This window comes from Rhizoctonia solani, chromosome 12 (genome assembly GCF_016906535.1).
Source record: "Rhizoctonia solani chromosome 12, complete sequence".
Taxonomy (NCBI): domain Eukaryota; kingdom Fungi; phylum Basidiomycota; class Agaricomycetes; order Cantharellales; family Ceratobasidiaceae; genus Rhizoctonia; species Rhizoctonia solani.
Window position 1 is genome coordinate 1,834,580 of NC_057381.1, and position 26,012 is coordinate 1,860,591.

Genomic DNA, 26,012 nt, shown 5'->3' on the forward strand with positions numbered 1-26,012 from the left:
GCTCAGAGTCGGAGTCGCTGCTCCATGAAAGGAAACACTAAGACATTATGAATCAAGCTACCATCACCCATCATACTCGCTTAGAATCATACAATATATTGAATACGGAAAACCTCGCTGCTCATGCATACAAGTCGCATTCTCGGTATCGCATAGAAATTCCCATCAATAAATCCATCTCCACGGCAAAGACTCGGAAACATCCATTCTTAAGACTGGGCAGAAATCCAGTGTCATTATTTATTGATAACGATTCTTCAATTGTACAGATGTATGTCTATCTCAGAAAATCCCTCATGGTCTACAATACCGACCATCAACCGCCTACATCAAGCGCCTTATTTACGAAACCCACAAGAACCCAGTGGGCGCAATGACTCCGGCCATGCCTACCACAGGCCTCAAGTCTTTCCCATCTCTTTCGAAAATCTACCCAGATGGTTAGGGTGTTCACTATCTACATTTAGCGTCACGAAAAACATACCTTAACACCCCCCTTGTCCGCGCCTCCAACGATCAACCACTTGTCCTTGTCCCCTCCAAACGCAGCCCCTCGGGCATGGTTTAGCCCCGTCCGAACCGAGTTGACAAGCTTGAAGGCGTCGGTATTCCCGTCCTTGATAGGGGAGAAAATAGTGATTGAATCACCTTCGGGGTGTGTTTCGTTTCTGTTGGTCGCAAATAACAATGGCTCGGGGTGCGTGACCAAAAGGAGCTCTGCTGCAAGTAAAGGAAGCGCCGAAGGGGCTCCTTCGGGTGCTGCAGAAGACGGGGTAGGCGAACTACCTGTTGTCGATGAAGAAACCGTGAGATTGGGAGGAGGCGAGGGGAGCGTTGAGAGCGACGCAATATGTTTCCCGTCTGATAACGAGTAGGCGGAGAGCGTGTTGGTTAGTTCTTCGATGACGTAGAGTATTTCATCTGCCCAGATGCGTCAGATTGAATAGTTTGAGAGCCGTGAATAAAAGAATTCACCGTGAATTTGGACGTGCCTCGGTCCAGCGCCAGGTTCGTGAGATTTGATATCTCCTACTTCAACCCACTGGCCGTCTTTCTTTTCGTATTGAATGACTCGGTCAGAACCCAAGTCGGGAACATACAATCGCCCCTTGTATGGAAAAATCTGGTGTGGGTGCGGAGAAGATTGACGCGATTTGTTGGGACCTGAGCCAGTAAGTTGAATGGAAGGAGACACAGAACCAAGGTGAGGGGCAGAGGTAGAAAGTGGGATGGAAAGGAGGTTCCCAGATGAGTACTATTCAAGACTTTAATTTATCTTTCGCAATGACGGGGAATGAGGTGGCTTACGTTACCAACGACGATCTCATCCTCAAGCACGGCCAAATGTGCGGGATCCTCTCCATCGGTTCCCACACTCTCCAAAAGCTTCAATTTGCCATCCTTGAGGTATCGGAAGAGATGCACTTTGCCATCTGTCACTTCGTTCGTGGCAGCAATTAGGCCTGGTTCTGTCGGGTGTGCGGCGACCCAAGAGGGGTTTGTCCCAGCTGGGGATTGGGCGATCGGTTTGAGCTTGTGTGCAAGAGGGTCAAACTCGAGTGTTGAGATATTGGGGGTGTAAGATGCTACTAGAATACGGTGGACCGTCATAGCTGTTGGGAGAGGGAAACTAGCGAAGATGGATTGGACAGCTTGCTCGAGGGTTTATCATATCCTTCGCAGTCGTCGATCGGCGATGACGTAATAGTCCGAAGATAGCCCTTGGCGATCATTCAGAAGGGCCCGAAGATTGAGCGAACCTGCGTGCTCGGAGGGCAGAATTCGTATCATATTGAACTCGACTGACGGAATGAGGTCAATTATGCGAATGGCACTCACAAAATTAAAGCGTGCTATATACTAGATATGATGCAATCGAGTTTGCTACCGGGGAAGGTGTCTGCAAACCGGTGCATAGGCGCTTAGCTAGTGATTACCAGCCTCTTGTCATGACGCGTTTATGATGCTCCCAAGATGCACCACTATCAATCTCGGAAGGTGATCTTCTCGGTGTGATATTATTCGCTCGCGAACGATGGCAGTGCACTGCGAGCGCGAGCATATAAATACCCGATCCGGGCATAGCGGATATAAATGCTGCGTCCCCCATCCAAGATTAGAACTGGTATCGAAATACCCAATTTTGATATAGTCGTACATAAAAGCTGGGGGATGCCAAGCGAGCTCCAGAAGCCGAGCTCTTTCGTTATGGTGTCACAAGTTCGCATAGTACTAATGTTATTCTTACAAATTTTAAGAGCAGGGGGAGAGGTACATGATCGTACTCACTGTCCTAGTTTATACTCTGAACAAGAGACAGAAGTAAGATGGTGGTTGTCGGGTGGCCAAGTAAAGTAAGTCACGTGTCTTCTGCAAGAACTACAAGCCGAGCATCTGACTATGCGATTATCCGACTTGGGGATGTCAATTCAGCTTACTCCTTCGATGGAAACCAGGGGTTTATAGGCCATCTTCGGATGAGTTTGAGTTGTCAAAAAGTAAAACTAAGAAACATTGACTAACGAATATTGCTATGTCGATCCTCTTCGTCAGTAATGGGAAGCTGCAATCGCTACCGTCACCCAAGATTAGGTATCACGATATGTGGCTTAATTCTGTCGGATATACCGTATATATTAAAAGTTTGCTAAATTTGCAGAACGAAAATCGCTCATTGTGTCATCGGAACAGTGAGACCTATAGTCCGGAACCCTATAGAGGACCATGAGCCAACCAAACTCGCATGCCCGAAGACTGACGACCACGAGTGTAATACCGCGAGTGAAAGAAGGCATACTATCAATACTGGACGAGATAAATATAACATACCATCTCCTCCAACTGTATCACCTAAAGGGATAGTCGGCGGGATAAAAATAAAAGCGCATGGATTCGGATGGCACCAGCGCGCAGCCCAAAAGTGGAAGTCAATCCGCTCTAGACATCACGTGATCGCTTATATGCATAATGTATGTGTAGGATCGCCGCATCCAGTGTCTCTGCCGGCCGCGACTCAAAACCCCTATCATGGCGAGCCCCCAAAGTACGGATTTCATGGACGCCAGAATCCGCACTTTATATGCGGGGTGCTGGAACAACCCGAATAGTATCTCTGTGAATCCACATGCCACCACGTCTCTATGTGTTGTCGAGCTGCAGGTTGTATATTTCGGCGTGCGGGTGGTTGGCAAAATCTAAAATCCGTGAGGATTCTCATACTTTGGGAGCTCCCCGTGTATTACCAGCACTGCGAACCCATTGGAGGCAAAAATGTAATTTATACTCTAACGAACGAATAGTTAGGATCGACCAAATTACACTCAGCGATACACGAATCTCTATATATGGCGGACAAAACACTCATGTCCTATATCATACATAATGTAGGAAGATCTCAGCTAATTACAAAAAAAATTACGGAGCAGGCTGACTGGTGGTCCTGATGACTTATATCTATTCGGCTATAGTACCTAAATTATTTAATCCGATTCTCCCCGTAATTCTCGCCCTCGGACCTCGGCTTTACCCCCACGCGCGAAGAAGGCACACATACACGTTACCTGCAGGTCCCTGGATCATTGGGCCTGTGGCCCAATCCGGTTGAGCTTGATGCTTCTTGGTAGTCAGGCGCACAGGAGAATATTGCATATGATTGGGCAGCGCTTGTGAGTGTGTCATCTGACTCCGCGTAGAGTCGTGTCGTTACTTCTTAAGGAAATTCTAACATGTGCATATAGCCTGCTTCTGGCAAAACCATCACGTCACCTCTGTCCGGGAGGCATCCCAAACTAGGGTGACCTGCGTAGAAGCGCATCATTCTGGCCCACTCTATTTAGCTCTAGCGGCCGAGTTCGCCAAACCGGCGGTAAAAACGGGAATTGGATGCGAAAGAAGGACCAAACGGTAAATTACATTCACCAGGTTAAGTAAGATCTACAATAACAAACACAACAGGGCAGTTCTGCCGACAAAACTTCTCGGTCCGCTGGCACCACCGAATAAAGGATATAAGAGCTAACTGAGTGATGCTGGACCTCGCTTGGTTGCTTTGCTAGCTCCCGCATCTCTATCTACTCACGATGCGTCTCGCGACGTTGTTACCTGCTCTCGCCCTGTGCGCCGAGCGCGCTGCTGCAGCTCTTCAATACAAGGGCGCAGACATTTCTTCGCTCCTCATGCTAGAAGGCCAAGGAAAGACATACAAGTGGACTGACGGCTATGTCGAGGGATTCGAATGGATCCTCCAAAAGTCGGGTGCCAATTCTGTCAGACAACGCGTCTGGGTCAACCCTTCCGACGGTGTTTACAACCTGGACTACAACGTGAAGCTTGCTAAACGAGTCAAGGCTACCGGTATGAGCGTGTATTTGGATCTTCATTATAGTGACACTTGGGCCGATCCTGCCCATCAGGTACGTGTGCTTCCTTTATTTGAATGATTGGAGGCTAAGGAGTTCGGATTAGACAACACCCAAAGCTTGGAAGCAAGCTAACATCGGTGAACTTACCAACAGCGTGTATCAGTATACCTTGAGCGTATGCAATCGCTTCGCCTCTGAAGGCGTCAACCCTGCAATTGTCTCCATTGGCAACGAAATCAGGGCTGGTCTGCTCTGGCCTCTTGGAGGAACGAGCTCTTACTACAACATCGCATCCCTTCTTCACTCCGCAGCTTGGGGTGTCAAGGACTCTAAGCTTAACCCGAAGCCCAAGATTATGATTCATCTCGACAACGGCTGGGACTCGGGCACTCAACTGTGGTGGTACAAGACCGTTCTCGGACAGGGCCCCCTCTTCACTTCCGATTTTGATATGATCGGCGTCTCGTACTATCCGTTCTATAACTCGGAGGCCTATCTTGGCTCACTCAAATACTCGCTTGGCCAGCTTGCGTCTACTTATGGCAAACAACTGGTCGTCGCAGAGACGAACTGGCCCGTATCCTGCCCCAATCCCCAATACAAGTTCCCTTCCGATACGTCATCGATTCCTATCTCGGCGGCTGGACAGGCAACTTGGATAAAGAATGTCGCATCGATTGTCGCAGGCACACCAGGAGGCGTCGGCTTGTACTACTGGGAGCCTGGCTGGGTTGGAAATGGCGGGCTAGGCTCGAGTTGTGCCGACAACCTCATGGTAGATTCATCGGGAAAGATTCGTAGCAGCTTCAGTGTATTTGGGCAGATCTAAAGTTTCGAGTTTGATAATAATATCAGTTCATTTGGAATTCGTCACGTTGGAAAGTGCAGAAATCAGGTTTTGTGACTAAAAGTACCAGTTAGCTAGTGCAGGGATCAAGACTCAGTTGTGTTTCATCGTAACATCACCATGCGTTGAATAGGACCAACGCTGCTGTCGTAGTGGGGCCTAAGCGGGTTCGCGGATGGAGCCGCTCCTAATGAAACAATCACGTGATATCAACTTGGGTTCTTATTTGTCAAATCACGATCACTGTCCTGAAGGCTTAACTTCTTTGTAGACGCGATGACCCCAGTTGTGTCGCATGGCCTGGTTATTCTATCAGATGAAATCATAGTGAAAATCTTGCACTCCTGTAGATACCTGGAGATATTACAATTCGCTATAGTAGGTAGGATATTCTCTTGTGGTTTCACTGGTTTAACCAGTCGTTGCATTCGGTTAGACATGCAAGCGGCATCATAGCATTGTAGCGGAGACAATTAGCTTGCAGCTTCAGATCGAGCTGGAGCTGAATAACCTGGAAGTTGTTACCGGCTCAGGGACATTTGGCTCGAACTATGCTCTGATACTGGAAGAACTTAGACGGTACCGCAACGGTGAGCGGTCGGCCGCACAAGCTATCATAACACTAAAGCTTTAATTCTAGCATGGCTGGACCTTGACATTGGTGGTCCTCTTCAGAAATCTATGAACGGACAAATGGTAAAATGGAAGCTTAGCGAAGGTTATTACGTCGCAGTCAGCCTTGGAAGGGCGGACGATTTCGGTCCCCACTCGCTCCAATCTATCCCTCTGAGTGACTCAGTCCCACGCGATCCTCTGAGCTTCAAGCGGCCATTCCATGAGTTCTACGTTGACTATGCACAAGACTTGGTCGTTCTAGCCAATGTAAAAATGCAAAAGTTAGTATCATTTCGCGTCCTTGAAATAAAAGGGGTCAACCAACCCATGCAACAGCAAGCAATATGGCCAAATAGAACTCCTCTCAGCAGAAACCGGATTATTCCATCCACTCGCACGATGCCCCTTGCTTATCTTACGGGTCGACTTCAAAATCAACTTCATACGCTACGAAACATTCTTCTTGAGTGTTATGCACAACCTGCTCGCCATCCAAATCGACGATGATCGCACACCCAGTTACGAGCTCTTGATATTTGATTGGAAATTAGGTACTCTAATTAACCGAATAAGACCTAATTCTGGATGTGGTATGAGCGACTTTGCCTTCCTTGACAAAGATCGACTTGTTTTGGTATCCGGTCCAGTTAATGAAAGCACTGGTGACTTGGAAGAAGTCAAACTCATGATATATAATATATATTCCCAGACTCACATATCAATGCCTCTTCTGAATTCACGCACTGGGCCCATATTACGACTCACAGATGTGGCTCAATCCAACCCAATAGCAACTTTCGAATTTCCGGAAATAGACGATCGTTATGGGCTCAGCAACTCCCTACAATTGCGAGCAGGGCCAGTCCCGGGTTACACCACCTATTCAAAATCAGTAGGATTCGCTCATCCACATGTCTCGACGCTGTGTCTTCCCCTCATCCTTGAAGATTTATCCGAGGATTCCATAGAAGATATCACGTTCAAGATTTTCGTCGACGTTGAACGACTGCTTCGATGTATGGAAAACGACTCTAGCGTGATACCTTGGTCCAAATGGGGCCCACATACGACCCGATGGTTCTTGGACGAGAACCGAGTAGATACCTGGTCTCGCTTCATGTCTGGATTTAGATACATCAGACTTGATACCGGGGGGTTCTTGCGCCCTCTATATGATCTATCTGTCTTTGACTTCAACCCCTGGAACGCCCGTCAGAGGGACACAGACTACCTTGGAACCGCAGAATATCGGGACGAACTCAAAGAGGTGGTATCAAAGGGCACGAGGCTGATCACACCCATACCTACTGATTCCCAAGGATCCCGTGGGCTGGTGGAAATAATCGACAGTGATCTACCCACCGTAATCTCTCGGGGGTTCAAGACGCCCGTAGTATCGAGTCTCCCTTATCGAGTTGTGACCAAAAGCCAAACGTCCTGGGCAGAAGGCTGGACAGTTGATGGACAGCATATTGTCGGTATTAATGTAAGCCAAAGACCCATTTAGGAGCAATGAAACTAATTATTCATTGAACTGGGGCTCAGGCAATAGATCCAGACTCAGTAGACACAACTGACGGTCTTGGAGAGGGACCTCCCAGCAAGGTTGTCATTTATAAACTGCAGGCATAGTCGACCTATGCTTTTCGATATCTCGGAACCAAGCTTACTTATTATACCAGCGTCCTAGCCTTTTATAATAATTTTGTTGTGAATAAATGAATAATGATCAGATTCGGGAAGATTGGGAGTAGGGCAAGCCAGCAAAACGTTATATGGGCTGTTCATACCCGGGCGCGAAGAGCAAGAACGGTATTCATGCAAACGGTTGCGTCGTTAGGCGAAGCATTTCAATACCAAAGCCTTAACAAGTGAAGGTGGGTCTCGGCTTGCTTTTCTTCTAAGCGTAAGATGAACGTGAACAGATCTTATTACGAAGAAATCAGAATCGGATACATGGATGTTTCAGTCAAATATAAATTCCAAATATACGCCAGCCGGTGTCTATACTCTCGCTTTACCACTGCATTCGCCTCTCCGGTATTCCAGGCGTCCCCACACCATTTGAATCTGCAAAAGGATCTGCAAAAGGATCCTCGTCGTCATCGGCCTGCTGAGAACTAAGGGGCGCGGACGTCGCTTCTCGATAGTTATATGAAGACCCAGCCGCAGCATTACGATGCGTTTCCTCGTCGGATGAATCGTAGTCACTGAAATCGGAGAGAGAGCCTCGGTTCGTATATGCTTCAGTAGTTGCATCTTGGCCACCGGGCTGAAGAGGAGGTTGCAGGTTGGAAGAACTGGCCCCGCCCCACGCGAGATCTTGCAAATCGGGATGCAGGGCAGTTGCTCCGGCTGCTCCGGCTCCGGCCCCAACCGCTCCGGCTGTGAGACTGGATCGAAGCGACGACCGACTGATCTCCCGCTGAATACGGGCTCGCTGTCTAAGTTGTAATTTCTCAAGTTCCGTGTCTCGGTCATCCCCTGGTGTCGTCCCGGTTTGGGGTTTATCCCCCATGGCGGTCGAGGCCAGAGTTTGTCGGATTTCTTCGTCGGAATCTTGATCGGGGGATTTAGACATCTAATTACAAACGTTATATTATTAAATCAATTGATTATGTAGAAACCCTACCTTGTCATACAACTGGATCGCAGCAATGATGCGTTCATTTGTGTCCAGTAATGTACCAATGATTTCTTCTTTCTGGATCGCAAGTTGAATATAACGGATCAATTGCTTTCGAACCGTCTTGGCAGTCACCAGGCACTCTTGGACATCGGCATTGGTAGTGACGGATTCCTGCTCGCGGTTGACGCGCTGATAAAAAATCATGAGTAATCACCCCATAGTATACCAATAATTGTCGCACCTTCACAGCGTTAACAAGATTAGTAGATGCCTGCGAGGCCTCCGCGATAGTTTGCAGAATCTTTGGTTTCTCTGCTTCATAAACAAACGGCCTACGTGCGGGCTGCGAGCGTGCCTTCCGCTCCCGCTCCTACAAGTCATTAGTCCACAGATGCATACAAAAGTTTGGGTCCCTACCTTGGCAGCTAGCTTTTCTTCCTTAAGCTTTCGCTTTTCTTCTTCCTTCGCCTCCCGCTCTTTCATCTTTCGCTCAGCGCGAGCACGTGCTTCTTCTTCAGCCTTTCGCTGGTGTTGCTCGTACAAAGTTTCTGCATGTGGGCGAGGGGACGTAGGAGTTTGGCTTGGTACTGGCTTTTTTATGTTATCATGTCAGTTCGGATAGGTGGAGCTCATAGGTATTGAGTCAACCTTTTTGCCACCGCCGCATTGGATATATAAATTTGATACTGTGTGCATCTTCGGATCATCCTTGAATTGTCGATGCCAGCTTGCCAAAACGGACATTAGTTTGCGTTTCACATGCTCGTCGGTCATAGGATCCTGAGACATCAATTTGATTCGATCAACCAGCTGGTCATTTGCGAAGGTCGCTGCGAAAGAAGATAAATAAGCCGTATACTGATCAAACCTGACATATTGCTAACACTGGAATTTAGGACCGCAGTTTTCGACCAAAGCCTTCAACATCTGAGATTTATGTCATTTCGGACGCCTCTGTTATGAAAACCAAGCTGTGCGCACTCACCGTCAATGCACGGAGTTGACGATGGACATTCCCATACTTGAGTTTCTTTCGAATGGCCCTGGACGCCTCCACCGCACTGAGATACGATGTTAATAGTAGCCACGACAACGGATAGAGGTGCAACTTACCCTCCTGATTGTAGATTGACTGATTCGACCAATTCAGGGATCCTATTGCCGTGTGCTGTCGGTTGCCTATACCTTGCCCTAAGGAAGATGGCTTACCCGTCATAGTCGTCCTCTTTGTACTGCTCTCTCGACAATAGCTCTATCCAATCGGTAATGGATGACTGTAATGATTGTCAACTCTGCTCTGTCGACCACCCCAGATGGAATGACAGACGTGTGGTTTCTCCCCAGTTAATGTGCTAAGCGCATGCTTAGCAAGACCTAGAGTAGATGTAGCCATAACTCTAACGCTTCCTTCTCTGGCTTAGCTAGACACATATTCCACAAATGCATTAGTATACTTTCGTTTGGTGGTCGTTTTCAGTGTTAAACTCACAATCTTTAATTGTAGCAACAAGTACTTAGGAAACCAAGGACTCCCGATTATATTGATTCCGTCACTAAAAGAGGGGTATCTTGGTATGTCGTAGATTAGAGGATAAGCTTGGTGGTGGATGACTTCCGATTTCGAGATGATGTGCAGGGATCAACCGGCAGGTGTGGCCGAATGAAGGATGATGTCATCAAGGCGCTTATGAGCATCCAGGTCTAAAGCTATGGATACCATATAGGGTTTCTCTGTATTTCTCGTGCTCTACACTCACCACGAATAGCAATGAAAGAACCAGTGCTCCACCCAATAATTTCATAGTAAGCTTATCTAGTCACATATGTGAATGCATTATCTCTTCGATTGTAAGTATTAAAGCTAAGTTATTCTGATTGTGATGCCGCGATAGAATTGCATTTCCCCTTAGAGAGTATTTCCACTCTTGAGGGTAGTACGATACAGACATCAATTCGAGAAATGAGTCAACCCTTGGAGATTTTACTCTGGAATCTCTCCTCCCCATATTAAAAGACAACGAGAGATTCTAACAACTTATCCTATTATAACGTTTCAGTACTCAACAATAAACCTACTGGTCAAACTACCTTGGTGTCTTGTTCATCATCCTCCAACGAACTCCACAACTAAACGAAAAATTTATTTGATTCATGAAAGCACCCAAGGAAGCTGCAACAAGGACTTACTTGGACAAATTGGGGACGGGGATGGGTAGCTTCTTCCCGCTGTCGAGAGACAAGTTCACTAGGTGTGGTATAGTAAACAATAGACACTTCTTGTTACCAATTAACACTCACTTGGCCTTATGGTAAAGTTGCTTATAGGTAAATGTTCCAGATTGGGTCGCTTTCAGCTCTTTGCATGCTTGGGTGAAAGACTAGGCATACAGGGCTTATATAAGAAAAGGGGCCTAAATTCGTGGAGACTCACCTTTGTAAACAGTCCCGCGCTGCCATCGTTATGATCCCAAGCTTCTTGACGCTGATGACTAGCACTCCAAGATAGCTTCGATCGAAATTCCAGTGGCCTATATTAGATAAAACGACGGTACTCTGGTATTGAACTTACAATCCGGGCTTTCACGCGGTTCATTGCTTTCTCTCTTTCGGGAATGTTCTCGTGTAACGTTACCATCACAGGGTCAACATTGAGCGGTTGAAAGACGAGTCGAGCGAAGGCTTCTATAGTTCCTCCTACCCCGGATGTATCTTCAGCCGGATTCGAGTTGTTGGTGATCTGATTAGAATGGCTTGAAATATCGCCTATTTTAGCGTGCTCATTCTCGTGTAAATCAGACGCCTTTCCCGACGAGTACGTGACCTTTCCTCTAAACCCATCTCCTATCACTTTTGTCGGAAGATCTGGGGTCAAGTTAGCCTACACCATACCGAGGGCTTCTAAGTGGATTGACGTACTAATCATTCTCCCACTTGCACAACACTTGGTTATTGTATTACCCACTTAGGCATTTGATGCATTGGTAATGACGTAGATACTCACATCGAGCGTGCACTAGTGGAATGAGATACTCAAAGTTAGTAAACCCAGATATAAATGTGACACTAATTGCTGTATTACTTACTGTGATAATACAATCTTCAGGAAGAGTTGAGAAGCATTGATTCAACGTCTTGACAATAGTTAGTAAACTATATAGAAACACTTATTTCCTGCGTACACTATCTAAAATCATATCTCTTGGGTGCTCTCTGTCACTGACATCTTTTCTCGTTGCTATTCCTGTAGGGTGACTGTTGAACTCTTGTCACTCAACAGCGTTAGCCACCTCGCTAACCTTCATTATAGTGTTTCAACTCGTTTTTTGGAACTGTCACCCAAGAGACTCTACTCTTGGACGTAACGTTAGAGCTTGATCGCTCTGTGTCTTTTGCCTTGGGCTCTCTATGGATCCCAGTCTGAATCTTGAATCTCTTTGCCATTATCACAGTGAAAAGCGAAACAGCTAAACATACCTGATCGGTAGGTAAAGTTTTTTTTAGCTGCAGCGGGTAAGTAAAATATCCAGCTAAAGTTTACCTGTAGGTTCGTCAATTTACATGCTCCGTGAGGGCACCTGCTCACGCATGTAAACTTTAGATGTGCATATTCACATCTCAATTTACCTGATGAATCATGTAAATAAGTATCAATAATGATAGAAATAATACATGTAATTTAGTCTTCATCCTCATACACTTGTTCGGCCGGGCGAAAGGCAGTTTCACAAACGCCCGAAGAACGGTCAATTAGTACCATTCTCCCGAGCGCTTGACGCCTGTTGTATAAACTCGCCCGACGACGTGCTTAACTGAAGACACGTCGAGGATAACCGATCGTCCCAACTGCGGAACGAGACTGGCTCCGTCCTCGCATCGCCTTCCGCTCCCTTGGCTTCGGTTACATGCGCCAGGATGTGAAGTTTTGGGTCGTCCAGCTTGAATTTCCGGCTTGGGGGAGAGTAAGAGCGATAATGAAATCAAGGCGCCCGTAACCAAACGCCTCGACCATCTCGATGTCGCGATTAGGATAGTTCTCGTTCGCGTCCATTTCGAACTCATACTGCATTCAATTAGTAAGTAATAAACTCAAGATAAAGCACTTACCCGAATAAATGAGGAGTCACGCCTACCATATGGCGAGAGTGGGTCGACTACTGCGGCGCATCAAATGTAGTCGCCGCCATCGGGAATCGGAGTTTTCCCCAGCATTCGGCATGTGTGGGAACAAAATCAAGCCAGGCGTGGAATGTCCACTCCGGCTCGTTCGTATAGAAATATGCAGCGATGCGACGACGGACACGATCACTGAGCGGAAGCCGGGGAGGCGGGGTTTTTGGAGGATTGTCTCGGGGTCTAGGACAGCATATAAGCTAGATAGTAAACCCAGTAGAAATATAGAATCAAACCTACATTTCTTTATATGCGCTCGGGATTGAGCGCCAGTACCAAGCCAACAGACTTGACAATGTATTGGACCTGAATCGATTGATCGGGACCCTGGCCGTGTGATTAATTTTTTTATAGCCGCCCAGGAACGATCTGTATTCAAGCGCTGAAAAGGAATGCATGGATTGGGGTAACCTAGGGCTCGGAACATGTTAAGGCGTTCCTGTGGACTTGACGGATATATATAGTATCCTGCGATCGCTTTGGAGGGATAGATATATTTGGGGCCAAAGCAAGGAGAACCCAAACCCAGTTATCATATTTGGTACATTTGGGTTACACTGCAATGCAAAGTCAGAGATTAATTTAGCCACACTAACTGCCGCCCTCCTGAAACGTGTTTATGAAAACCCTAAGTGTTGGGTGCAAACACGCGTGAGAGCCGACCTCCATGGCTACTCTAACGGTGAGTGCTCTAAAGCTCTTACTCCTCATTTTTATGGACTGGGAAGGAATGAGGAGGGTCTATTATTGAGGGCAATCAATCCCCAAGTACATGCACAGTGGAAAATTAGTTGAACGCGATATAGTATATAGTTAGCTAATTGATGGTTTGTACCGGCTTAGTACAGAGTATGAGAGTACGTTAACAAGAGCCCTGGGTCGAGAATCATCGAGACCCAGGGTTTGTATACACATACGGCGTGAGTAGTAATATAAACATATACAGAAAAGGAATCTCGAGTCATTAAATGGACCAATAAACGAGGCAACAGTCGAGTCACAAGACGAGTCATAGGGTATCTCATCATCGTACGATACCTTGTTCAATACCTATCGGCTAGGCAACTAAATTCATATACGCCCAGGGTGTAAACGATCATCCCTAAAACATCTTACTGGTAATGGGTTCCACTTTTCGGATGCAGATTCATGGTCTCATGCACAGACTCAGCCGTGGAAGGTAGAAAGACGGGCCCTTACTAATTTCGCTTACTATTGGGCGACCAGGATGAATAAGTGTAAAAAAGCGTTGAATGCAATGTGATTAGCTCGAGTAGAGCTTGATCAAGTCGGAGATTATACACGAATCAAATATGTGGAGTTTTGCGAGGTAGCCTGTGGAGGCTGAAAACTTATACCGGGCGAGCCAGACCGGGCCTCGCACTGTCCACCTCTGTGCCGTATTCGCATTGTTGATTGTGTTACGACACGGCGCTTGTATACCGTTTTATTTTCCCTTCCACACAAACAACACCACAACACACCACGCGCCGTGGCCGTTGTACTCGCAGCGGCTTTGTCCTTAAAATCTCTTCTTTTTTAGTGAGCCCCGTCCAGCCACACCTATACTACTTGCATTCGACCTGGTTTGACCGCCCACCCAACTCGCTCGGTGGCGCGGCCCCGATGGCACCCCAGTTTGGCGTACCGCCTCACCTCCCCCCATCCCTCTTCGTCCTCCAGCCCCGGTCGTCTGTGTCTTCTATATATCCATTACCCACGTCTATTCTCTAATTGCTGCTCCGGCCCGAGGCCAAGTATGCGTAATAGCGCTCATCAGCTATATTCTGAATGAGCTACAGCTTCCTATAAGCCATATCAAAAAACGTATCTCAACCCAGGGCCCTATATACTTGTGCGCAGATGTGAACCAACGAGTCGAGAGGTGACGAAGCCTTCTTTAATAAGAGGCCAAATACAGAGTAGGGAACCCGTCAGAAGCCAGGTGTGGATAGGAGATCCGGTGTGGGGCAAAAGATGAGCATGGGGTACTAAGACGTGAGGATGACCCGCAGAACAAGCACTACAAGCTGTGTGTTGAACAACCAACAACGAGCTGCAATCACTTAATGCTTAAGCCGGTGACACTCGCAAACCCTGCGCACAAGTCCCAGATTGTAAAACCCCCCGCAGACTCCGGGCCGCAGCTTCCAACGGGTTCTTGTCATTATAATATGTATTCAAGAAGTGTAGCACCTTGATTCCCAGACAAAATTTCTTTCAGCTGTGCGCCAAGCTCACAACGGCAGCGCAAGACGGGTTTTTATTCAATACACTCCTTTAGCGAAGCGGATTGACTTGAAGCCATTGAACTTTGGCATAAGGTCTTGAGGATCCATGGAAGATTGTCAGACGACTATTTGACTGAAAACTTAAATAATGGGCGCATTGATACTCAATATGGTGATTAAAGAAATTCGTCAACTATAAGTGCTACACATATTCTGCGTTATGTGGGGTATATACGTAACCCGAGACACGAAACGTAACAAAGTAAAGGATACATACAATAAGCAAACAAAGTTAGGGACCACTAGGAACCTAACGGAAATTCAACAGTCGATCAGAATTCGACATAGGAATCCAATAGACTTGTCTGAATTAAAAGGAGAAAGTATTAATATCGGCCGCCTCGCCTTGGACAAAATTATAGACCCACTTCGATCAGTCTGTTCTCTTCCTGAAACGAAGTCCAAAGCTATTCATTGCCAAAATGATCAGTACCTTTCTAGGATACCTAAGCCCCAGAGCGCTTACCTGGACAAACTGAGGTACCGGGTTCGGAAAATTGCTCGGCTCTGCAACGAGTTTACTAAGTTCGTGCATCAGTACAGGCAAGTTCTTAGCTCATTATATCATCAAAGACACATGCCTGACTTCTTCAAAAAGTGTATTGTATGTGAAGCGGGTGGGTGATTCCGCCGTCGTACCCAACCGAAGACAAGTCTCGGTAAAAGTCTAATGCATTTTTCAGAGCCAAGTCAACTATAGATGCAAGTAATATTCATACCCGGGTCAAGAGTCCGTTTTGACAGTCGTTCGAGTCCCATGACAATTGACGCTGGTGGCAGGCGCTCCATGCAAACTAATCGATCCCAAGGATTGATCTGGTATCCCTTCCTACGCATTGCATATACGCGCATATCGAACCATTTGAGGGAGGACGTTCACCACCGTTGACGCGATGGCTGAAATGCTGGGAATTGTGGGCGACAAAAGGCTCGGAGAGGGGAGCGAGGTGTGTTTTCTGTAGTGGGATTGAAGGAAGGCAGCGATGGAATGTATAGCGGTGGTCTTTTGGTTGTTGCTTGAGTAGACTTTCCCCTGAATCCGCTTCCTTGGAGCTTTCTACTGAGGTCTACGAGTCGGAGTGATAGCTTTAGTAACTGCACGAGGTCATACTCCCAAGACGTACTGAGAATTCTTCCGCTGGAGCAACACTATCGAGGTGTCCAATAAATAAGATTTTATGCGCGGCAGAGGTTTCACTTACATCCATGATACACTAATGTAGACGTAAATTAGCAAGACAAAGTTGGGCACAAACTTGAACAACACATACCGTGATAGTGCAACCTTCAGGGAGTTTGGATATATACTCGTTCAATTCCTGCCAAAGACATCAAGCCTCTTACAAATAATACTGAAAAGACCAATACGCACCCGATCCCATATTCTTCCAATGGAATCCGAATCCTCATTACCCTCTGGGTCTAGGTCTGCATCCATCTCCTCACTAATCCTAGTGACAATTGCTTTCAAAAGCAGGATCAGGAGCCGTTATGCAGTATTTCAAGCAAGCAATTCACCTTCATTATAATACACCAATTCGGCCTCGGTTATAATCTGCTCCGTAATTCGCTCGCCACGCATTGTACTAGGTGACAGTTCGGTGTCCCATCCTCCGGGCATCTTTAACCAGCTATTGGAGTTCAGAATTCGGCTTTCTTTTCCTTTCGACGAGTCAGTTGTGAGTTGCGTCCCATGGCCACTGACTTGTTAGCAAGGAATAGCGATTAGCCCTCTGAATTTGACAACCACCGTAATACTTACAGTGTAGAAAACGAAAATCTCCCTTGGTCGCCCCTGCAACTAGCCAGTCCAAACTATGCAACTAGAAGAATAATCAGGAATTGCCCATCAAAGTCACAAGAAGACAATGCTCACAATATTTTCTCTAGTCGGGTGAGCTCGACCGTTAAAACTCCACACATCGCAGAGGATACGAATGTTTCGGCGATCGTAGCCAGACCGAACTTTGGGTTGGCTTAGTCATCATCCACAAAACGCATGGATTGGGCTTACCGAGAAGTTCGTAAACTAGCTTGACGTCGGCGGCAGTGGACGGTAATGCACCAAAGGTTTGCCCGGGTTCTCGATATTGTGGCGCGATCTTTACGGTCCATTAGTTCTGGTAATAGCTTGGTAAGAAAAGAAAAGGAATAATACAATTAAAGCTCTTCGTCGAGCCGGTTTAATATCAGAAGTGTTGGGCAAGAGATCGCCGTCCGAGATTGCGTGCTTTATAAAGGCCACTATTTCTCTACGATCTGGAGAAGAGGGTGTGGCAACCGGCAAGTCTTGTGCACCACGCGAAGCAGACTGGGTGACCGTTAATGTCATGAGCTTCACCAATGAAGTAGGGATAAGGCGAAGCGTTTAGAGAGAGGCTGGGATGGTGAGTGAGATGGGGTTGCTTGGATCGATACACTCGTCTATATATATGAACCCAACAAATATTACTGTACTTGGATGAGCGATCAAAACGTGTCACAGTTGCTGCCAACTAGAGTATATAGACTGTGAAACTACCAGCAAAATGCCGGGAGAGAAGAAAGAATTCACCTCTGGATCATGTAACCTCAAACATTAGTCAGAAGCGCGCTTCAAGATTCCTGTTGAGGATTAATAGCGTCAACGATACATATGAAACATGCCACTCGGTGCTGTGCTAGTTAATCCTGCGAATACATATACGTATTAATATTCCCAACAAAAAGCCCCTTGGGTCGACTCAATGCGCACGTATATTGATGTTGCAATATTGCAATTGGCCGTGGGTGTCTTGATTCGGTGCGCCAGCACTTGCCATAAACAGACGATCAGGGTCAAGTACATCACGTGGCATTCGATCCCGCGGATGGCAGTGCGGGGAATCCAACGGGTCTTCCTCACGACGATAACGCTAACGGCCGCAACCTGTTGAATCAGGGTGGGTTGGATATACATAAGTTTAATCAGCGAGCCACCGGTTAAAATATAAGCCAATAGCTAATTAACCGGTTCGGGAATATATCTATGGTCACGAGCCGGTTCCCTCTACCTATAAGGATGCTCCTTGGAAACCACTGATGCTCCCTACGTCAACCAACACATTTGTGTTATCCCACACCCCACTTGTGTATTAAAATTACTTGATCTAAACATATACAATAACCTTCACTATGGTTGTCACTGCTTCAATCGATGTGCTCTCCAATCCGCTCTCAGCAGCTCAAGTCCCTTGCATCATCAACGGAAAGCCATATGTTACTTCGAAAACCTATTCTCGAAATGACCCTCACACTGGCAAGCACTTGTTCGATGTAACCGCCGTTACCGAGGACGACGCTCGTGCTGTTATCGACTCAGCCAAAGCGGCGTTTCCAGGCAAGCAATCAACTCATCAAACGGCAGGCTAATATGCTCACGTAACTATAGCTTGGAAAGCTACCTCGCCAATTGAACGTCGCAAAATTTTCCAAAATGCAGCTCGCATCATTGAAACTCGCAAGGATGACATTGTCAAGCTCGCAACCTACGAAACAACCCACTCGGTCGCTTGGACTCACGTTGATATGACGTTGGCAATTGCCGCGTGAGTATTGCAGCGCTCTTCACATAACCTTGTTACTAATATTAGACCCAGTTTGGAAGAGCTTGCTTCGGCAATTACACAACTTACAGCGGAAGTCGTGCGTCCGGCTCCAGGCCAGGAAGGATATATCTTTCGAGAACCTTTCGGTAAGAAATGCTTCCATTTCAATCTTTGGACAGTCGATTTCATTTCAGATCTTCACAGGTGTCGTACTTGGGATTGCACCTTGGAATGCGGCGTTAACGCTTGGATTCCGGTCGGTCTCAAATGCAATTGTGAGCGCCTTTGTGGAATCGTCCGTTATATCCGTGGCGCTTATTTATTTTTCGTGGGGATAGATTGGCGGGAACACGGCTATCTTGAAGAGCTCTGAACATTCGCCCCGTATACACAATGCTGTAGCCCAGATTTTCGCAGAGGCCGGGCTTCCAGCGGGCGTTCTTAATGTTGTTCACGTTGACCCAAGAGACGCGCCCAAGGTAGACTCAAATCACGTTCTCATCTATTCAGTTAATCATACGGTCTGCTAGGTTGTCGAATCGATGGTGGCTCACCCAGCAATCCGTAAGGTTAACTTTACTGGTGGGTATTCACTCCAAATGAAATCGTGGAGTCATTCACATTGACGTGCCTAAATAGGATCTACCCCGGTCGGCGCAAAGATCGCCGAGATGTGTGGCCGCCACTTGAAACCCTCAGTAATGGAGCTTGGTGGTGCAGCACCATTCATCGTTCTCGAAGATGCTGACATCGAACACGCCGTGAACAATGCTATCCATGCTTCATTCACCCACTCAGGTATGGCAATCTATTTGTCCCAGAAAAGCAATTCTTACGAGAGCGTACAGGTCAGATTTGCATGTCAGCAAAGTCAGTCTTCGTGTCTGGTTTCCAACACAATGCGTGCTAACTTATCTCTCAGCGTCCTACTTCTCCATGACTCTATCGCCGATGAATTCCTAAACACCATGAAAGGCCGCGTTCTCAAGGCCGGACAATCTCCCGAATCCGCCTACCGTGGTCTCTTCACCGCCCAATCCGCCGACCGCGTCCGATCCCTCATAAACGACGCCGTCGCGCAAGGGGCGTCCCTCGTGACTGGCTCCACTGGGTCAGGAAACATCATCCAACCCACCATCCTGGACAACACACCCGAATCCGCGCGCATTGTGACGGACGAGATTTTTGGGCCGGCCGTTTGTGTGATTAGGTTCAGGGACGAGGAAGATGCTGTGAGGATTGCGAACGATCGTGAGTTTGGATTGAGTGCTGCTGTTTTCTCGACGGATTTGGGGAGGGCGTTTGCGATTGCTAGACGCATAGAGGTTGGTTTTTTTTTTCTTTACATCTGTTTGAATGTTCTCCAATTGCATTTGGTATAGTCTGGCGGGGTTCATATTAACGATTCAACCATCCACGACTATCCTACTCTTCCACACGGAGGTTGGAAGAAGAGCGGCTGGGGACGATTCAATGGTATGCTCAAATTTAACTGTCACTAATATCTCACACTTATTTTTCTGTATAGGTCTGGAAGGAATAAAGTAAGTTTTGTAACTTTATGAAGTTGTCAACGGGGCTAAAGGCATTTTAGGGAATTTACTCAGCTGAAAGTGATAACTGTCAATGAACTGCACAAGTTCCCAACGGCATAAATGCACGCTTAATATGCCGATGAAAGTGATTAAAAGTTTACTTGTTAAATTTGTACAGATTGTTCAAGTTCAATAATGTATTACTTCAAATGTCCGGAATTTCTAGTGTGGTAACTCGCAGATCAAGCCCAAACTTTTACGTTACGCTAGTCTAGTAGGTCCTGCTTTATGGCATACATTGTTCAAAATATACAATGCAATTGCCTAAATCTGAAAGAGATCGATTGAAATATCGAACTGGTGTTTGATAGCCAAACATTGAATGGTTTGCCCCTCCGATAAGAGGTCTGGAATGCTTAGGCGACATACAAATTGCACGGTGTGGCTCGGGGCTACTGGCGAGCCGCGGCGTAGACTTATTCACTAGGGAAGTCGAGTTCCCTGCCGCCAGCACGTGACCTCCCACTAACCAGACACCGCCCATCTCACCAGAATCTCACGCGGCTGTTATTTTTCGTCCCACCTACCAATACACAGTGCGCCTAGGGGGAATGACTGCCTGACCTGCAAACCTCCCCCGGCGTCCCGGCGCCCCGACCATCCTTACCGGCGTCGCTAACGTGACCCCAGCGGCCCTCTCTGCTCAATTCGATGCGCTCTCTGTCTGATCTCATTTCTCGCCTTATTATAATTTTGCCACAGATAAAATCATATGCCGCACATTAATAGATCATATATGTGTAGCAACTAGTGCAAGCATAGGAGGAGCTCCTTACCAGAAAGCCACAGATATGGTTTTCCTAGAGATATCTATCAATAACCGTGTATGTTAGAGCAAGATCTTAGTACAGTTACTCATATCAATAATCTAATTAGCGAGCACCTCATTTTCACGCGAGAATAAAGCGATGCAGACCAGATATATATAGATAAAGCTTTCAAGTAAGCACAGATTTGGACGTTTTGCGACGAAGCCTGCGGAGTCGCAAAACAGCGACTTAGCCGGAGCATGTAGCGAGTCACGTGACGACCGCTTCATGCCGTGTCGACTTGCGTCCGACCTCCTCCACCGTCCGGCCTCGTACACACCAAGTGTCGCGGCACGCCTTTGCGTGTCGTTCTATCCCACCCACCATCCCATAGGTCACGACAGCTGGTTTGGACCGCCCACCCACGAGCCAGACTCGCGGTCGGGCGCCCCCGGTCCACCCTCGCTGCTTCGCAGCCGCGGGGGTTCCCCAACCTCACCGGTCTGGGTCTCGTGGCCGACGCGGGCGAGCGGGCAGAGGATAAGTTGTTCGGAATGTACCAGATTGGAGCATTCAATATATAGAAATTGCGGTGCATAGTTTTACCGGTGTGTCCTAAAGTAAATTCGTGACGATAGTCCAAGTTTGTTACCGGTCTTTCGTTTTCAGCAGAGGTTTCTGGCTCCTCGCAAGGTGCTAGACAATCGCGTTAGCGTCCGTGATTCTGAGTTAATTGGCATGATATCGAGTGAGCAAGGAGGGCACCTGTGCAGAGTGTGCCGACGTAACAGCTATTGCGGCTGTGACGAGCCAAGAACCTCTGGTGACAACGAAAGACTGGTAGCGAACTTGGACTATCGTCTCAAACTTTACTTAAATCCTGGGGTTGTAATTGCGATTTACGGTAAACCCATTCAAAGCTCATCGTCTACTATCCCTTTTGAGAACAGGCCCCTTGGATAGCACATTGCGAGGAAGTACAACGAGGTTCTCACAGCAGCATACAAAGCCCTTGATTTGGAGCCAACTTCTCAACTCGGCGAACTTTCCATACGGGGATTGTATGCGAGGCGATTTCTGTTAGCTGGGCGAATTCATGCTCCAACCATCGTAACTACAGACCATGCTGGGTTAGTGTGATGGAAACTTTACTTCGCGATCGTGAATTGATGCTTACTCCGCCTCTTACTTCAAGGTGGGAGGTTCCGGTACTATATGAGCGCCTAATTGAATGGCAACTTATAAAACAGCAGATAAGACTCACTCCCAATTATTATCTTGATATTTGAGCAATGGAAGGTTTTAGCACACATCTTCCCTTCACTAACTCTCAAGACTTGTGCCGATTCGTGGGCCTGATATCTTTGTTAATATTCCTATTATATTGGGGATCGAAACGAGAACAGACGAGTCTCTCCTTGCCACCTTCACCAAAGGCTGACCCTTTTATCGGCCACATACGCTTCTTGCCTTCTGGGAAAGAGCATATCACCTATAAGCAATGGGGCGATGAATTACAAAGTACTTATTTATTGCGATATCTCAAGTGTTTACTTACGTGTGGCAGGTGATATTATTTCTCTTAATATGATGGGTCAAATCATCATTGTTTTGAATTCTGCCGAGGCCGCAAATGAGATTCTTGTTCACCGAGCGGCTATATATTCCGATCGCCCACAGCTACAGATGGTCAGAAACAAAAACCTGTAAGCTTCCAGATACGTAACGTGTGATTTCATTCGGAACTCACCGGGGCTGGATCCAGTACTGGATGGGGAAACAACACGGCATTTCTACCTTACGGCGAGCGATGGCGCAAACAGCGCAGGATGACTCATGAAGTCCTTCACAAAAAGGCCAGCGAAGACTTTTGGCCCATTATAACAAGGAAATCACGGCACGCACTCTGTCAATTATTAAGCCACCCTAAGAATGTTGAGGGGAAATTCAAACAGTACGTGTTCTAATCGAGATGGGGTATGTAGATTATCACACTCTCATAGTATGGCAGCATGTATGATCCTATCAAGCGCCTATGGCTACGATGTTTCATCGTCTGATGAGGAGCTAGTCAAGATCGTAGAGGCCGCCAATAAAGGACTCTGCCAGTCTGCGTTAGCCGGAAGTGTGTAAGCTAATATGACATTCATGCCTAACCTGAATTGTTCCGTCCAGATTTCTTTGTGAATGTGATTCCCTGGCTACAATATGTTCCATCTTGGCTCCCTGGTGCTGGTTGGAAGCGTCAAGCTAACAAGTGGAGAGAAGAGAAAGATAAAATGTTACATACACCATTCGACTGGACCAGAGTTCAAATGGTGAGGGTTATGATTTCTTAGCATAATCTAAATAGGTTCTCATAAATTACAGACGACTGGGACTGGGACACCATCAATGCTTACTAGCCTACTCTTGAAATTAGCTAGCCAGAAAAAAGACCAGAAGGAACTCAAGGAAGAGGAGGATCGAATTAGATGGACTGTAGGGACTATGTTCAGCGGTTAGCAGATTCGATACTGGTTTAGTGATTACTAACACCGACTATATGCATTTACTATAGCTACGTCGGATACAGTAGGTTTCGGGTATTGTGTGAGGCTTTCCATCATTATGAAGCGTTCATCTATTAGACTGTCGCCGTGCTATTGGTCTTTGTCCTTGCAATGACACTCCATCCAGAGGTACAACATAATGCCCAGATGGAGCTTGATGCTCTACTGGGAGGAGGCCGACTACCGGAGTTAGCCGATAGACCATATCTACCTTATATTGAACGTGTCATTAAGGAGGTTTGCAGGTGGCGCCCGGTTACACCGCTAGGTATAAATATCCCTGCTTCAATTACTTTGGGCACTTTAAATTAAATAACTCTCCAGCAATCCCACATAGGTGCATAAAGGATGATTATTACAAAGGATATCAAATTCCACAGGGAGCAATGGTGTGAGTGTTGACGATCTGTACTTATAATTTCCGACTGATTATATGCCGTAGAATTGGTAACGTCTGGTCAGATTGGTTGCCTTCTGTATTGTTGTAGACACACGTTTTTGACTTCTCCACATCAGGGCAATGAGTAACAATCCAGAAGTCTACTCCCAACCCAATATCTTCAACCCAGACCGGTTTTTAAATCCTCATCTTCCAAGTGCTCCACTATTTGGTTTCGGTCGAAGGCAAGTAGATCTAGATACAACAATGATGGTGATGCGCTAGCTGACATGCTAAAAATGAAGAAGTTGCCCGGGGATTCACCTCGCCGAAGCAATTTTGTTTAGCACAATAACCACGATGCTTACAGTGTTTGATATCCGGCCTGTATGCGATTCACTAGGCAAACCTATCCTGCCAAGCGCTCAAATGGGTCCCAATATGCTGGTCAAGTAAGTAAAGAGATCGAATTCAGAAACCCGGTCTAATGATACTTTCTGGATAACCAGTCACCCAGTTCCATTTGATTGTGAAATTGTTGCTAGATCTGAGAAACATCAGCAACTTCTGAGAGAATGGTCCAATCTGCAACGAGGGGGGGCAGAAACTCCGAAATAGCTGTATAACACTTTCATAAATCGTATATTTGAATATGTTTTCATGATCGTAAGAGTTATTTTAATTTCTAGAAGTGAGAGAAAACCAGGTGTGGGCCAAATTCTATCTTCCCGTGGCTTCTGTTTCGTGGATGATCCGACTGGCTTGATACTTCAGGATCGGAGGCCCTTCGAAACTCGAACCGTGTGTTGCACTTCCTTTTATGGGAAGTTATATAAATCATACACATGCGTAACGTCTGCCACACGAATGGGGTATCTTTGTACGGAAAAAGCGTAAACGGGGAGCTTCTTTGGCTCATTTTCCGCTGATTTATGTCATACATTGGTATGATTTAGCTATGCTATGCCACCCTATCCAATCCATCTATGTCTACATCGCGTTCGTGTCGCAATAACAGAATCAGTGCATATGCGCGATATTGTCCGGGAATGAAGAGCTACTATAACAACTGTCCGAATGAAGGGAACGGGTCAAAGCCACTATTCTGGCCGCTGTAGCCAGGATGGCATACACCGCAATACATTTGGATGTATTTGTATTTCCATGCTACATCTCTCAACTGCTCCTTACGATTGGCCGGGTTCCAAAGACCTATATCTCGATTAGTATCAGAGCTCCACGTGCGCCAAATTTGAGGGACTAACCTGATCGTACACGGGAGGGAGCGTCCCTGAATCTGTCTCGTGGATGGAATGCCTACTTATAGATCACGACTGGTATTTGATATCTCGATCGACTGATACCCTTACCTACTGCCAGGACCTCTTGTAACAAAAGCATCACTTTAGGAGTCATGCTAGATTAAGGAACACTAGCATTTTCTAAGAGGATATTCTAGCCTATTATGAGGGGGAGCCCCTGGAATGACTATCAAAAATCAAATCTTTGAAAATGCTCTCATGATCTATCGAAGCGAAATACAAGGAGGATGTGGGGCCATGCCTACGCATATTCTATTTCTACAGGCGGCATAGCGGGCTCGGCGATTTAAAACAGTGGACTTGGGATCTCGAAGCTAGAATTATTACTTGCATTTTATTCTATGAGAAGTCACAAGATACGCATCCTGAATCCATTGCACAAACTGGGCAATTTTGACCGGGAAGGAGCGTTTTTTCTTATCTGCTTGAGTTTCTGTGTAGACTTGCGACGGAGCTTATGGAGGACGCAAAACTTATACTGGGCCGACCAGGTCGTTGCATGTGCCCTTACTGCTCAGTAGCTGTCATGTTTGCGCACTGTTTATTGTATTTCGTGTTTCGGCACTTACGCCTCTTGTTCTGTTTTCTTCCATTCTACGTTCGGCGAGCACAACGCGCTCGCAGCAGAGCTTATCCAGTCCGTCTTCTCCCTTTTTTCTCCGCGAGTCCCACCCGCCCGTGCCTTCTCTACACGCATACAATCCTATTTGGCCGCCCACCCAGCTCGCTCGGTGGCTCGGCCCCAGTGGCACCCCGGTTCGGCGTACCGCCTCTCCGGCTCCCACCCCCATGCGTCCGCCGATCCGGTCGTATGCCCGTTTCTTCCCCCCCTTTTATGTGTGCGCATTCTTCTTGTCTTTGTCTTCGCGTGCCAGCCCAAGGCCCAGTGCTAATCTAGGCACAGTATAAGCATAGTTTATTATGCTACCTTATACA

General features: G+C 46.8%; 8 protein-coding genes across 8 annotated transcripts; 4 read left to right on the plus strand and 4 right to left on the minus strand.

Annotated features, from left to right (window-relative positions):
* Window positions 1-294: 294 nt before the first annotated feature.
* RhiXN_11815 (lactonase, 7-bladed beta-propeller) lies at window positions 295-1,611 on the minus strand (the record flags this gene model as incomplete). The annotated part of the gene is made up of 5 exons (XM_043331630.1): window positions 295-301; window positions 356-429; window positions 485-921; window positions 976-1,255; window positions 1,309-1,611. 5 exons carry the CDS (start codon window positions 1,609-1,611, stop codon window positions 295-297), a joined length of 1,101 nt encoding a protein of 366 aa, XP_043185140.1.
* A 2,468-nt stretch (window positions 1,612-4,079) lies between these two features.
* On the plus strand, window positions 4,080-5,190 carry RhiXN_11816 (arabinogalactan endo-1,4-beta-galactosidase; the record flags this gene model as incomplete). The annotated part of the gene is made up of 2 exons (XM_043331631.1): window positions 4,080-4,412; window positions 4,465-5,190. The coding sequence occupies 2 exons, from the start codon at window positions 4,080-4,082 to the stop codon at window positions 5,188-5,190; spliced, it is 1,059 nt and encodes a 352-aa protein (XP_043185141.1).
* Window positions 5,191-5,484: 294 nt separating this feature from the next.
* Window positions 5,485-7,455, plus strand: RhiXN_11817 (arabinogalactan endo-1,4-beta-galactosidase; the record flags this gene model as incomplete). The annotated part of the gene is made up of 5 exons (XM_043331632.1): window positions 5,485-5,586; window positions 5,645-5,798; window positions 5,849-6,104; window positions 6,160-7,309; window positions 7,369-7,455. 5 exons carry the CDS (start codon window positions 5,485-5,487, stop codon window positions 7,453-7,455), a joined length of 1,749 nt encoding a protein of 582 aa, XP_043185142.1.
* Window positions 7,456-7,840: 385 nt separating this feature from the next.
* Window positions 7,841-9,845, minus strand: RhiXN_11818 (uncharacterized protein; the record flags this gene model as incomplete). Its single annotated transcript, XM_043331633.1, has 10 exons — window positions 7,841-8,404; window positions 8,456-8,641; window positions 8,694-8,822; window positions 8,870-9,043; window positions 9,101-9,282; window positions 9,337-9,379; window positions 9,438-9,513; window positions 9,566-9,607; window positions 9,662-9,726; window positions 9,780-9,845. The coding sequence occupies 10 exons, from the start codon at window positions 9,843-9,845 to the stop codon at window positions 7,841-7,843; spliced, it is 1,527 nt and encodes a 508-aa protein (XP_043185143.1).
* Window positions 9,846-10,459: 614 nt separating this feature from the next.
* On the minus strand, window positions 10,460-12,585 carry RhiXN_11819 (VHS domain protein; the record flags this gene model as incomplete). Its single annotated transcript, XM_043331634.1, has 15 exons — window positions 10,460-10,492; window positions 10,541-10,579; window positions 10,640-10,697; window positions 10,751-10,830; window positions 10,884-10,958; window positions 11,022-11,314; window positions 11,369-11,393; window positions 11,454-11,465; window positions 11,536-11,583; window positions 11,632-11,693; window positions 11,749-11,875; window positions 11,927-11,953; window positions 12,011-12,027; window positions 12,207-12,400; window positions 12,557-12,585. 15 exons carry the CDS (start codon window positions 12,583-12,585, stop codon window positions 10,460-10,462), a joined length of 1,119 nt encoding a protein of 372 aa, XP_043185144.1.
* A 2,600-nt stretch (window positions 12,586-15,185) lies between these two features.
* RhiXN_11820 (ICE-like protease (caspase) p20 domain protein) lies at window positions 15,186-17,245 on the minus strand (the record flags this gene model as incomplete). Its single annotated transcript, XM_043331635.1, has 14 exons — window positions 15,186-15,218; window positions 15,282-15,320; window positions 15,380-15,434; window positions 15,553-15,580; window positions 15,633-15,707; window positions 15,773-15,980; window positions 16,038-16,127; window positions 16,185-16,232; window positions 16,286-16,377; window positions 16,432-16,617; window positions 16,676-16,736; window positions 16,790-16,878; window positions 16,928-17,015; window positions 17,072-17,245. The coding sequence occupies 14 exons, from the start codon at window positions 17,243-17,245 to the stop codon at window positions 15,186-15,188; spliced, it is 1,266 nt and encodes a 421-aa protein (XP_043185145.1).
* An 821-nt stretch (window positions 17,246-18,066) lies between these two features.
* Window positions 18,067-20,134, plus strand: RhiXN_11821 (aldehyde dehydrogenase family protein; the record flags this gene model as incomplete). The annotated part of the gene is made up of 12 exons (XM_043331636.1): window positions 18,067-18,235; window positions 18,323-18,479; window positions 18,531-18,625; window positions 18,684-18,754; window positions 18,818-18,958; window positions 19,010-19,061; window positions 19,119-19,277; window positions 19,328-19,349; window positions 19,402-19,804; window positions 19,862-19,955; window positions 20,008-20,023; window positions 20,074-20,134. The coding sequence occupies 12 exons, from the start codon at window positions 18,067-18,069 to the stop codon at window positions 20,132-20,134; spliced, it is 1,440 nt and encodes a 479-aa protein (XP_043185146.1).
* A 2,621-nt stretch (window positions 20,135-22,755) lies between these two features.
* Window positions 22,756-23,863, plus strand: RhiXN_11822 (cytochrome P450 family protein; the record flags this gene model as incomplete). Its single annotated transcript, XM_043331637.1, has 8 exons — window positions 22,756-22,777; window positions 22,835-22,948; window positions 22,999-23,141; window positions 23,194-23,323; window positions 23,384-23,397; window positions 23,454-23,643; window positions 23,700-23,766; window positions 23,818-23,863. 8 exons carry the CDS (start codon window positions 22,756-22,758, stop codon window positions 23,861-23,863), a joined length of 726 nt encoding a protein of 241 aa, XP_043185147.1.
* Between the last annotated feature and the right edge of the window lie 2,149 nt (window positions 23,864-26,012).